This window comes from Acyrthosiphon pisum, chromosome A1, assembly GCF_005508785.2.
Source record: "Acyrthosiphon pisum isolate AL4f chromosome A1, pea_aphid_22Mar2018_4r6ur, whole genome shotgun sequence".
Classification (NCBI taxonomy): Eukaryota; Metazoa; Arthropoda; class Insecta; order Hemiptera; family Aphididae; genus Acyrthosiphon; species Acyrthosiphon pisum.
Window position 1 is genome coordinate 34,366,932 of NC_042494.1, and position 15,344 is coordinate 34,382,275.

General features: G+C 26.5%; 1 protein-coding gene across 1 annotated transcript in view; it reads left to right on the forward strand.

The window, feature by feature from the left end:
- Positions 1–15,344, forward strand: part of LOC100165947 (zwei Ig domain protein zig-8) — a 294,097-nt gene that overhangs the window by 129,835 nt on the left and 148,918 nt on the right. The window contains exon 2 of the mRNA XM_029486942.1: positions 5,023–5,198. Coding sequence (XP_029342802.1) covers positions 5,023–5,198 — 176 coding nt within the window. The remainder of the gene's footprint in view (positions 1–5,022; positions 5,199–15,344) is intronic.

Genomic DNA, 15,344 nt, shown 5'->3' on the forward strand with positions numbered 1-15,344 from the left:
TAGGATCGTCATTTCGTATAGAATGCGGTCATTTCAAAGTCATGTAAAAGCTTAAAAAAACAAAAATGTTTTCCAAAAACAATTTAGAAATGAGTATTTATATAAGAAAATAACAACCTTGTAGTAGTCTATCCATACACAGACATTGCATTGAGAATGATACTCTGTACTCCAGCTACAAATTGTTCAGCTGAATGGTCTTTCTCTACACTAAAGAGAGTTAAGAGCTATTTAAGATCTACGATGAAAGAAGAAAGACTAATTAATGCATTAGCTGTTCTCAACATTGAATCAGAACTCACAAGAGAATTAGACTACAAAGATATTATAGAAGATTTTGCCAATAAGCAATCTAGAAAAAAATGATTGTAATAATCTATTTATAAATAATCATTGTACCTGTTGTATTCATTTTTTTTGCTGTGTATAATAATATAATATGTGTTGTTAGGTATACCTTATACCTACATTTTAATAATAGTATTTAACATATGACAAAGTTACAAATTAAAGCTGAATAAAGAACTATAACTAAAAATGTATTAAGAAAAATCAAAAAAGTGGATCTAATTTTTGGTGGGGAGGGGGGCGTAAAAATATTGTTACCCAGGGCGCAAAAATTGTAAATACGGCCCTGGATGTGATAAATGAACCCTATTCTAATGTAGTAGACAGTGTAGATACTACACGCACGCGCAGACGCACAATACTAAAGGTATGTGACAGAATTAGTTGAAAATAATAATTGGATATAACGTTTCAGACTAGAATTAGATATGTAACAGTGATAGTTAAATTAGATAGTTAAATAGGTATAAAATATCAGTTAGTATGATTTTTTTTATTTTGTTCCCATACTTAACATATCATTTGAATTGTATTTGTACACCTCTTGATCAGTGTATTTTATTTTCACCTCATATAGATTACGACATATTCATCTTACTTTTAATTATAGTAACCAATCTAAAGATTTCAATCCTTATTATTAAATTATTAAAGTTGGAATTTCGATAAACAAAGAGATTCTGAGACTTATAAATTTCACAACTATTTTTCAATCATATAATAATAATAACTTATTACTTAATGCATTTTAAATTGGATTAATTGCAGTGTAAACTACATGGATATAATAGTAAAATACTCAGACATAAAATTGTCTCAGAAATCAGGATATTACTCTAAACTATATTAAATTAAACTAAAAAAAAAATTAATATTTTAATATATTAATTTTATGAATTATAAAACTTTTAATTTGTAATAAAAAACGAGACGATAATAAACACGCAGAGCTAATGTTGGTTACTTGCATTTCTATTTTCTACACTTATTACACCGCAATTCAATGCATTTTTTTTAGTTTAAAAGTAGCGATAATTAGACAAACAACGTTATTTGTTTTTCTATAATATTATAAGATTATGATCTGACACAGGTTATCATACATCGGAATCGATAGTTATATACATTGTAATTGTGTATAACTATTATTAGAATTTCTCCAATAATTAGTTTGATTATCAATTGAAAAAAGTCGAAATTGTAAATATTTATTTATGTATCAATCAATTTAATGAAAAAAAAAAAAAATTATATTTTATTCAAATTATAGTGAGTGCGTATTGTATAATATGTCCCCTTTTCATCACAGTGTAATAATATGCATTATGTATACTCAATTGTTGTAGAAGTGCGAGAACAAAAACTACATTGCATCATCACAAGATATTTAACACATTTTAATGAATTTTCGTGAATATGTCTGGAGAATTAAATGTGTCTTAACTTTTGTTGAAATAAAAAAAAAATAGAAAATATGGCATGTTTTAATTTTGTAAGTATTTTTTATAGTTGGAGTTTTACTCATTGCTCATTTTATTCCATGTTTCGTATGCTCTTTTAATATTAAAAGGGGAAATTAAGGTGTATCACCCTTTCTATATTGAAAATGTTATAAACAACCATGTTTTTTTTTTAATAAAAGCTTACGTATTTTATTTTCTATGAGCTACTATACAATGACAATGAACATTCATTTTTTCATCGCTTCATTGATCTATTTTTTTAATAACATACATCACTGTGTAACATCACTAACGTTCTATTTATCTTCTTTGGTGCGTTTTTCTGAATTATGAAATTAAAGTGTAGCTAAGGACTATAGGGGATGGTCTGGGGCTTTGACGGCTTGATGGTATAATTTTTTTTAGTAAATTGCTGGTTCTATATTATATATTTTTTTATGTTATATTATATTACAATAAGAAATAGGAATAAAACATTATTTTGATAATAAATATAAATCATAATTTGTATATCATAAAACTAATTTATTAAATAATTATAATATATATTTTTATATCTGTTATAAACGCTGTAAGTTGTTTTTTGGTAGTTCTAAAAAATATAGGTGAGTTTCTTTGTGTTTTTTTTATAATAAGTCATAAGTTATAACTAATATTAAAAAAATAAAATGTTTTCTTAACATAATTTTGTATTGATTCATTGGATGGGAAAAGGGTAACAAATTCGTATGTTTAATATAAGCCCTAAGTGACTTTTTGAATGTAAAATTTAATTTCCTAATAATATTTTCTAAATGTATAATAAAAATGAAGCATCTTGAAATCGATAGGTACTTACTTTTGAAAAAATAAATAACCGTCGTCCAAAAGTGTGTACCTACACGAATACATCACATATTATTATATTATGTAAGATACGACAAAGGTTGTGTATGAAAACAAACCTATAGGATAATAAAAGTTCCAAATGCGTAGAAGATATGTATAAAGATTGACTAGATACACCTTGTTTAAAATGTCTTTTTTTTTTGCTATTTAAGATAATATCAGATGGACCATTTTAAAGCCAGTGGATCAAAATAATATATTCTGAATGGTTTTATTATTATACGAAACAAATGACATCCCCAATCCGGAAAAATTAAGTCTTTTGAAGTTTTTTTTCCTAGTATAAATTTGATACAAGAATGATTAGACTATAAAACTGTTATAGTCTTTACTTTTTCTAAACGCTGTGTTTAAACAAAATACCTTACTACTGTATTATAATAGGTACGCGTTTACTCTGCTTGTAGTTTATTAGTTTCTTGACGTCCCGAGTTTTCAAACAATGCAGAATATTAGAATAAAGGGATTATTATAAAAAACAATTGATGAAAATTTGAAATGTTTTTGCTTGGGGAATGTTTAGGGTATCCAAAAGATTTAAAATTTGTATCCTTAGAATAAAAAATACAATTTGAGAGTTCGAAGTTTTCAAAGTTTTCAGACTAATGATGATGTTATAATATATAATTTTTGTTTAATTTTATAGTTAAATTACTAAGAAATAACTTTAAGTAAATAAACTATATTATTGTTATTATCATTAATATTATTATTATTATTATAATTTACTAGCTGAACCCGTGCACTTCGTTGCCCATTAAGTGTACCGACTATATGCGGCTCAAACTTTGTTCAATTCGTTACTTAATATTCGGTGTATGGTTTCAAAATTAATATTAACTTTTCTGTTGTCCGGAATAAAAATTCTGCTTCGCAGCAGTACATTATCAGGTAGGCAATCTACCTGCGGTAGATCGCAGACCCCGTGCTGTATGTACGTTAGTGTATAATTTAACTCTAAAGTATCAAAGTTATACCAAGTTTGTCGTATTCTACCTATGGTGGATTGATATAATCAATTAATACAAAATCCTAACCTAACCTAACCGTAGGTACTAAAATCAGATGAATAAACGCAAACGCATACAAAAAAATTCATTCAAATCGGTCTAACCATTTACGAGGAGTTCAGTCACAACACACGTACAGTAGAATTATTGCGCTTAGCAACACATTCTGCGATTCATTTTTATATTATATAAAATTAACAAACATGCCCGATTAACCAATAGCAACCAATATAATATAATGCACTGTTGCGCCACTGTTGTATTTTTGACATACAGATTTGAGATTTCCTACCTTTCCGGTGGATTTTCCGAACATTTTATTTCGTAAAAACCTTCTTCTGGCAGTTACAAACATCTTAAAAAAAAATTGAGCCAAATCGGACCAGCCGTTCTCGATTGATGAATTGTTATACATTTTTGTCTCCATTTTTATATACATAGATTATTATTATTATTATTATTATTATTATTATTTTTTTTTAATTGATCATGAAGCCCGGCAACTAAGACCATTATCTGTTTATTTTTGTTTGTAGGGGAGAATTTGTAAGTTTATAAACACGTATGTTTTCTGGTTTGGAAGATTTTTTAGTGGACACCCGTAAGTGTATCTGCCATGCCCGGGTGGGGGATGGCGGCACTTCTCTCTGGACACCATTACTTGCTCGAAGAAAAATACCACCCACGGCCGGGTTCGAACCGTTCGGTGTACCGACGCCTTAATCCACTCAGCCACTGAGTCCCCCATATTTATTATTGTTATTATTATTATTATTATTATTATTATTATTATTATTATTATAAAATAACATACATTTTTAAAAATATAAAAATAATATTATATATTGTATACAATTTATTCAAATGTTCTATCAATGTATATATTATATTTCTAAAAACAAAATCTTGTTAGTTTGTCATTAAATTTAAATACTAATAATTGTATGAAATGATGGTTAGTTAATAAAATAGGTATTATTTACCTGCAGTGTTGGGAATTATTTTTTTAAATAAATTATCTTTTAAAGTATCCAGATAATTATTTTAAGATTTATCTTGTGTTTAGCTTAGATAAAAAATGAGTTTGTCTAGATAATTTTAAATTTTAGTATAATAGGGCCCCTGAAAAATTTACATTTTAATGCATAATTAATAATTATACATTTTTTTAATTACTGTATTATTTCACAAACATGAACTACGAGCACCTTAATCGTTTTTTGACTTATGTGAATAAATATATAGTGATCTTCATAATTAAAAGTAAAATGTATATAATTCTATTTCATATAAATGTTTTTGTTTGTTTTTAGAATTGGTATCAGGATCCATTGATCACAAAGTACCGGATGAAACGATTTCACCTTTGATTGAAGCTACGTCCATAAGGGGTCCTTATTTTGACAAACTTGCATCAAAAAACGTCACTGCTCTAGTCGGCCACACTGCCTATTTAAATTGCAGAGTCAGAAATCTAGGGAATCGAACGGTAAGTCATTTAATATTATTCCATCTATATTTATCTTCGTAACTCCGACTACTTATAAATAAATCATTCTACTTAAGATATATTGTTTCACTGTACATCTTAATTTGTATTAAATAATATGTACATCTATAATATTATTATAATATGATATTCACTGAATTCGTATATTATGTTTTTGACACTTCACAATATTTGATTAAAAACTCTAATTCCATTATAGGTGAGTAGGTGACTATACTATTTTCTATACTAAGTTATATAATATTATGCTGTAAGCTGATGAATTATGAAAACAAAAACTTATCAGTGGCCTGGTGTGGCGCGGTGTTTGCCTTCAGTCATAAATATAGTATGAGTGCCAGCACTGGTCGGTGTCCCTAGCTCCCATCCGGATTTTAGTGACAAATACTTGCCACACATAAACGTGTTCAAACCAACCGTACCATTCCCCACAGTAACAGACAAATAACCTCAGTAGTCAAATCCTTAAGCTCCAAAAAAATAAAAACTCATCAATTATTGCTAAAACATTTTAAATATTACAATACTCATAAAATTACAATATTATTATTTTAAAGGTTATTTTTAAAAACAATTTATATAAAATAAAAATTCACAATTAAGTTCTATTAAAATGTTTTTTTAACATTTTAAGATACGTTTTTTACGTTTTTTTTAAAATTTTTTATAATTTATAATTTATTTAAGATTATTTGAATAATGGTAAAAAAAATATAGATCAGAACAGACATTTATCGCTATATTTCTAAATTATCATGGTACAATTTCGTATAAGCAGTATATTATAATTCTCTGTTATTATTCAAAAGTAAAGGTCACTTTTACGGATAAAGTTAATTATTCAAAAGTTAATGAAAGACAAATGTTTACCTATTGAAAAATGATGTACAAAATCGTGTACCATAATTTTTACCTTCAATTCAATGAATAAATTATGAACAAAATGGGAAGGTACTCATGAATACTATAATATTGATAATATATTAATTTTTGTTGAGCAATTGAGCTTAATAGAGAATTGGACAATTGTCAATTTTTACAAAACATTATAATACTAACCATTAGATAAAAAATACAAATACTCTTCAATAAATCTTAGGTACCTACATTAAATCCCTTCCTATATAGTATATTTGTATGACATAATCGTAATTGTAATATTTTTATCTGTAAACTATCGTTATGTTATACAAATACATATATTTCAAAACTATTTCTACTAGTTTTCTATTACAATAATGTAATTCAGATTAATTTACAACACTGCACATCCAACATAATATAATAATGTAACACCTATGCCAATACAATGATTCTCGCCTTAAACCATAAATTGAAAAGTTTTTAACAAACATGCTATAAACGTTAAAATAGAAGACGTATAACGGGTATAATATGTGGATCTAACTAGTCTAATATTGTTCGTAATCGTTTTAACCACCTCTAGTCACTTTGTTGTTGAAAATTGAAATTATACAGTAAGGTACGTAACATTTTAGACTCGGTATTTATCTAGACTTGAAAATGTACACGTAATTATAAGGTAAAATTTGTGCTGAAAGTGACGTTTGAACGGGAATAATGATAAGTTATCATTATATATGACACAGAGCATCGTAAGTCAACAGCCCTGGTCGTTAGGTGGACAGGGACCAGCTGGTTAGAGCAGTGACGATCCTAAATCCCGAACATATACGAATAAAGGTATTCATTGTATTTTGTATTGGAGAACACGCACAGTAAATGGACATCAAGCCCAGGTGAACACGATCCAGCTATATCCGGCCATGTAATTAATCATAGTCCTGAATTTCCGGGACCAAACATCGGCTCAGTTGTTTGCCTGCAAATCCAATACAAGGTCTGCACGCCCGCCCATAGAACTCCAGTTTCATAATTAACAATACCTCGCTGTACAACGGCGCTCATCCCTGTATGAAATGGGCCTTTGCCCATTCCGTTTTTTTCATCATGTAACAAAAATTAGGATTCTGTGGGATCACATTAAGGTTTGTAATACGTTCGAAAAAAACCAGACAAAGGTCATTTGTACAAAAAGGTAAGCTACTATAAATTTCTCTAAAGGTAGGGAAAATCAATATTTTTCAATTTGATTATTCTGAATAGTAAAGGAATTTGTGCGAAGATTGCGAACCGTCATACCAAACAAATGCTCAAATGTTTGTATTTCAGATTTTTTCAACTTCAATACTCCTAATAATTTGAAGTTTGCTTGTTAATATTAATTTAATTGTATTACATCAAGATTTTGTGATTGTAGGACTTAGTTATATGTATTTTCTATAATTCTAAAATTAATTAAATCATCTAAATTTATTATTTATCATTAAAGGACGTTTAATCAATAATAATATCAATTTACAAAAAATCTTTGTCGTTAATAGCAATAAATTATTTTATTTTTATTTTCATATTACCAAAGGTATGGCCCATGGGTATAATTTCATAAAATCCATAGTAATCATATTTTACCACAAAACGACTAAAATGTTTACTAATGAGAAACCCGATAAGTGTAAATGTCATGGCTGTAACAGTATTGTAACTTCTGTCCTGTAACAATACACACGTTTGTATCATAATAAACCTTTGATGAATATCCATCAACTTCAGACATTGTTCATATTTGGACCTTGATTAGATATCAGTACTATATGATGACAGGAACAATATCAACAAAATTGTATCCCCAATTAAAATTGTTAGCAATCAAAATGTATAAATATGACAAAGGTAGAAAATTATAAATTATAATCATAGTGTAATATGGTTAATTCAAACTTGACTTCCATAGATTAAATATCACTTATATTTTCGTCATCAACCCCTAACCACCACAATCATCATAACCTAAATAAATCCCAGTAATTCGTCATTTCCAACTACTACATTGCTCTTGTACCAGCTGATACCAAATATAATATCGTCACTAACTGAGATATACCTAGGTACCTAGAATTCAACATTTCAACACATTATCCAATAAGTATTTTACCTCTGGATAATATTTTAATGAATGGCGTAGACGTATATCTATTAGTTATATATTGTGAGTACTTACATAATTTCAAATTAGAATCTACAAATGTAAGGCATCTAGAAATATAATTTTATAAAAGTATATAAAAACAAAGTAAAAGTTGTTAAAAAAAGGTCAATCTAGAAATAATAGTGATTTACTTAACAAATACTGAAAAAATATTAAATCCTCAATCAAATGGAGAAACTACAAGAATAATTTTTGGAGTACTATATCTGTGTTAGATAGCAAAAAAAACAATATTCCCTCGCTCGAATTTTACAATTGATTTTACACTGGATATGTCTAACGTCTAACGTTTATGGATTTTGTGGTTTTATTTAATTACTTTTATTAATTAATTTAAAATTACCTTAGACGTAATTTTTCATTCGTATGTTTCTGTTGTAATTAGAATGTTTAGATAATAAATGTATACACACATCCATATTACTACTTTTTCACTTTTATCACAACTTCAAAAGTAAGTTACTTTCTAATTTTTTTAGCCTAGTTTGACAGTTATTTTGAATTTGATAACACTGGAGTATGTAGTCTAAGTTCTTGAGACACATCAGTGATGTTCAACTATGAAATAATAAAACTGTTGAATGACCTGTTGTTGTTGCTTCTCTAGTAAATTGTTGAAAACTTTGTCTTGTTCATTGTCTATAATATTAGCAAAAATATTAGCCGGGAGATTGGAATTATTTTTCCGTTTTACTAGTATTACTACGAATAACTAAGTACTATGTTTGACTAAATTTATAGGTTATTTGGATGGGAATGAGTGAAGTTTTACTTTCAAGTGTTTATCACAGTTTAAGAGTATGATTAGTGTGATATAAGTGTACAATGTAAATCGGAGGGACCCTACCATTTATTACTATACATTTACTCAAAATAAGTATTGTAATGTTAAAATAAGGAGGAACACATAGCATAATCATAAAATCAATGACTTGTAGAATCGTACTTGATAAATAAAATAGTGAGTCTTATTGAACTATATTGTAACTAATCTATGCATTATAGGTAGTTCATTTATTGTTTCTAACAATAGTTTTTAAAGTAAGTCCGAATAAATTACATTTCGCAAGTTTGTCCATTTATAATATATTATACCATTATTATACACCTACCTATAACCAATATTATAATATATTCCAACGCATGCAATATAAAAATTGTGTATAATAAATATTGAAACTATGTATTTTTGTACAGTAATATGATGTAATTGTTTCGAGTATTACCTATTGATTTTTAAGATGTCAGTATTTTTGAATGATTTAATGTAAGTTAATCTTATTGGATAAATTTAAATAAAGAAAATATTATGCTTCAGATATTTAAAATGTAAATCAATACATCCACTTGAAAATGTATTATCTTCTTCGTTATTCGAAATTAGGTCAATCTTCCGAAGTCTATTGTTTTGATTTTACGGATCGTTATTATACTATTTTAACGCGTGTGAGAAACTTAGATAACAAAATATATTTCTGGTAGCATCCTCTTAATTAATTATTTATTGGTAGTCAAAAATATAATACTATTTTTTTAAGAATGTAGATATTTTCATTGACATTGATTGATCTATATATTATGGGGAAAATAAACTGGGTTTTTCTTTTGTATTATGTGAATAAGTCTGCCACTTAATTCACCTTTATATATTGTATGCAAATATATGAAAAACATAATTATTACATAGCACATATTAAAAAATATATATATAATCTTTAGGTATTTAAGATATTTACTAAAGACTCGATGAAATTAAAAAAAAACTAAAAATGTAGGTACTATTTTTATTGTTTAGTTTGCAGTTTGTTCCTACGTAAAGAATAGGTACAACTACATTTTTTAAAGTCACAACGCTATAAAGTTTCTAAGGACTTTATTGTACAGCAATGTTTTGGTATATTCATGTGTCTCTGTGTTTTAAAGCGAAATACATCGCCAAGGGAGTTCTATCTTTGAGCAAAATTGATGCCAGAGCTTAATGAACCGTAGTTGTTTTCCTACGCTTCCAACGTTAATGTGCTCTTAATTTTCTTTTACGCCATGCGGGGGAGCCATTTATATTGTTTAGAAGCTAAGAGGTTCTCTTAATATCATGAAATTCGCCAATACATAAATTCTATTAGAACTGTAATGGTATGAAAAATAATTTGTATTATTATAGTACTTTAACATATTATGATATGACTAATTATTCATAAGTTTTTGGCTTACTAAATAAAACTCATTAATCTGGTTTGATTTATAACCAAGCATTTTCATTGTGCTTTTTTTTTTATCCTTTTGGGTAACATATTAATTTTAGTCTCTTGTTCCGATCCTGTGAAACCTGATAACCTATTCGTAGCGGATTCCACACAAATGTATACCGACTTGTCATTGTTTATATTATTAAAATATAAAAACAGGTTAAGAATATTAAATTGAATTTTTATAACTCTATTATACATTTTTACCGCCTCTTATATGATGCGTTATATTATAACATTACAATAAACTTTATAAATTAATTTTACATAGTACATAATAAAAATGTTAGAATTATTAAATTTGTTTAAATAAGTTTAGGTTAATGTTTATAAAGAAAAATATAATGTGATTTTTTGAAAATCTCCACTAGTCCACATAAAATAACATAATATTACCTACCTTGAAATGAGTCATAATCCAACCATTAAGATAAATCATTTTACTAAAAGTATTACATTTGAATATTTTATTTAATGGACTTAATAAAAGCTTTTCATAGAATTTATTAATATTTATTTTCTTTGAAACAGTGTTTACTCCGAAAATTCGGCAAATCTGTATAATTATAACAGATTATAAATTTATAACAGTATGTATTATCATGTATTCATTTAAAAAAATAAAATATTCACATCCAGACATAATAATTTTATTTTTATATAATTATATGTTAGACTAATTCAATATATAATTTTAATAATTTGGATAATAATATTGGAATAATGATAGATTATTTAGTAATTTTTTTCTCCTGAAAAAATGATCATCATAATTTGTGGAAAAAAATTGGAATATATTGTCGAATAAATATATAATACACTTGAACGAATTATTGTCAAGTAATTGAATAAATAATCGTATTGTTCGTGAAATTGGTGAATTGGCAGAATAATTCGTATTAGAGAGTATGGAATATAAAAGGCATCTGTAGACAGAGTGACTTTAATCGGAAACAAGATAGAAAGTTTTTGAAGGAAGTCTGGAATTCTGGACACTCGATTAGACCGAATTAGACCACTTTATGTGGAAAATATATGTCCAATTTCTGTCTTCTTGTTTCAAGAGTTACAAGATTTAAAGAACGAAGTTATGGTTTATAAGAAGAATAGGGTTGTCTAGGACTATAGCATTTACTACATAAAAACGAACTATAGTTTTATAAAAATACGTAAAATGTTATATTTTACTAGCTGATCCCGTATACTTCGATGCCCGTTAAATGTACCAACTCTATATGACTCAAACTTTGTCCAATTTGTTATTTATTATTCGGTTTATGGTGTTCAAAACTTATCTTAACTTTTCCGTTACCGGAATAAAAAATTCTGGTTATCAACAGTAGGTATATTATCAGGTAGACAATCTACCTGCGGTTGATCGCGGACCCCATACTGTTTATACGTAAGTTTATGATTTAGCTCTGACTACTGTATCAAAGTTATACCAAGCTTGTCATTTTTACTTAATTCCACCTACGGTAGATTAATATAATCAATTAATACAAAACCTTAACCTAACCTAACCATACTAAAATCCAATGAATAAAAAAAAAACCAAAATTAACCCTTTTTAAATTAGTCTATCTCCTTTCCAGAGGTCTAATCTACTATCTACACACAAAAATTCATCAATATATTATATAAAAATGGAGCGTTAAAAATGAATGTTACCTCATCAAACGAGAACTGCTATATTATTTTATTGGCAAAAAATAATAATACAAATCAACAAAAATGCCTGATTAACTAATAGTAACCAATATAATATAATACACTATTATTATTTTAATCTGCAACAATAAACTAAATGTTTTATTATTTAGTTTCTTTTTTTCTGGACAGATGGCGCCACTTTTGTATTTTGACATCCTGACTTCCTGCTTTTTTGGTGGATTTCCCTAAAATTTTCTTTCATAAAAATCTTCTCCTGGCAATTACGAACATCCTAAAAAAAAATTGAGCCAAATCGAACTCGCCGTTCTCGATTGTTAATTTAACGTACATTTTTCACGCTCCATTTTTATATATATATAGAGATTATACTTTAAATTCACTATTTGTTTTTAATTATTATTAAACCACACACTGTAAATAATATTTTTCATAGTTCGTAGAATAAAGTTACAATTTTATTGAAGATGAACATTTTATTTTAATAGTAAAAAAACTATTAATACAAAAGATGGAGCAGATAATTTTGTAATATCTAATAATTTAAGTAGGACAATACACTATAATACCATACAGTAAAATATGCACCTAAAAACTACCATATATTATGAAAATAAATACAATATTATTGTATTGTCAATAATATAAGTCGCAAAATGTAGTTTTGTATATTCATAGTTATACATATATACTATAGGTACGAAACGTTTTGGATAATTTCCAAAAAAATAGGTTATCCGGTTATCCTCAGTAAATCTTTAAATGTGTATAAAATAAAAAAATAAATAGTGTATTTAAACTTTGAATGAATACCCACATGGTTATAGGTACTATAATAAGGAATTATATAAAAAAAATAAGTGGTAAGTTTTAAGTTATACAAAACTTAACGATCTTCAAAAAGATTCGACTAAAACAAAAAATTACTTTGGTAAAATTACAAAACTAATTTAATAGTTTATACTGTTTATGACATGATGTATGAAACTATAGAGTGTCGAAACAATTAAACAAACACTCGAAATATAATTTGCCAAGCTCATTGTCATCCTAAATACTATACAGTTAAAATATTATGATTAGAATAACACGTTTAAAATAATTATTGGCTGGTAGATATGCTTTTTTGTTAATTATTTTACAATTAACAATAACGATCGCGAAATGATGTAACTATTTTAAATTTCAAGAACGATACTTAAAATATATTATTTTAATTTAATTTATTATGTGACAAATCATAATATTTTATTTATAGAATGTTCCAAGAATCGTTAATACAAGTTCCATCAATAATTTGAATATATAATGATTATGAATAACTCATATTAAACGGATTTTAATTTTCTTATTTTTTTATTGTATTAATTTATACTTGATTAACACATTGACTGATAATTAAATATCCTAATAATTGTAGTGACATTCAACATAAAGGCAACTAGGTACCCGTTATTTCTATGGTTAATTTACTGATTATTGTTTATTACGTTCAATTTTAATAAAAGTTTAATCTATGTATTACCATCTTGACATCATCCATAAGTACAATTTTAAGTTATAAACTATTACAATCACCTTTTACTAGATTTTGGCAGTAATGGGGAAAATTCGTTCAGTGTAGAGGACTTGCAATATTTGAATAAAGGACGATTTGTTAAATGTTTACATTGCTAATGTTAATTTGTTACTCACAATTTTCAAAATATAGTAAGATAAATATTTGTGTTACGCGTGAAATAACAAATTGTAAGGTTGTTTTAAATATAAATGTCCTCTAAAATTAAAAAGTTTGTTGTTAAATCTTTCAAATTAGAACAGTGTGTGTAGAAAATTCGTTTATTAAATCCACAATTCCATTTTTTTTAATAATTGCAAAGTTTTATTTTAAAACGTATTGTTTTCTTTCAGTAAAAGTAATTTTCTTTTTGATATTTATTCCAAACAACTTTCTTCTGCATAAAAGTTGTACTCACAGTGTACTGCTACTACGTTATGATACTTAACTACATACATGATATGTAAAGTATACCGTATACGTATTAAAAACACTGAACCACCCGAACCACAGTAACCATTTCTTATTACTTAAGTATAATACAATTTATCATGCTACAGTAAATTTTAAAATAATCAGTGAAATCAATTTAATTGAGAGTTGGGTTGTCAACATTTACGATTTAGCGTATATAATATTAAGTATTTCTAATTGGTTCGTAAAAATAACATATTATATGGTTAAACGAAAATACTATAGGTACTCTGTATGTGTGCATTACATAATAATATACCTAAATATTATACAATATTATGTTATATATATATAAACATTTGAGTTATAATTTATTAATTCAAGAAGAGTACCTACTTAAAAAAAAAATATCTACCTACTTCAAGTTTTAAATAGCTTCATTAGTTTCAGATAACAAAGGATTTTTTTTAATATTTACAAGCTATAAAATCGTATACAAATACATATTACAATATTATCATGATTATTAATTAATAAATACAATTGATTTAGTATTTTAATTATTAACTATAAAATGTATTATTTTAAGTACCAGGGGTCAAATTGTTGAAAATGTTTAATTCATAATTATTGGAATATAGTTTAAGTAGTTTCTCCGATTTAATTCAAAATAATAATCAATTGATTATTATAACAATATACTTTTTGATATTTTTTTAACAAATTACCATGTTAGCAAACCACTAAACATCCTGTGTTGTAAATATACTTTTATCGCAGAGTAGGCAATTTTATAACTCGATTAGTTAATGTAGAACAAATTAAGATATACTTAAAGTAAAAGTTACTTTTCTTGCTTCTTAACATATTATAAAAATTAAATATAAATTAAGGAAAAGTAAGTAACTGCTCTCCTGTTAGACAGTATAGAAGTCGATTATACTTTTTCATTGAGTAGGTCACTGTAACGATACTTGAAAGTAATGTATGTGTGAAATTTGTGTTCAATGAAAAATAATAATTGTATACTAAAAACTAATCTGAGCGAAGACAGTCTGTCAGCGTAGTCCACGAATATATTATATTAGGATTTTATATTAATTATATTGCTATAAAGTATTGCTTTTTTACTATTATAGTGAATAGTGATATAGTGATATAGTTAA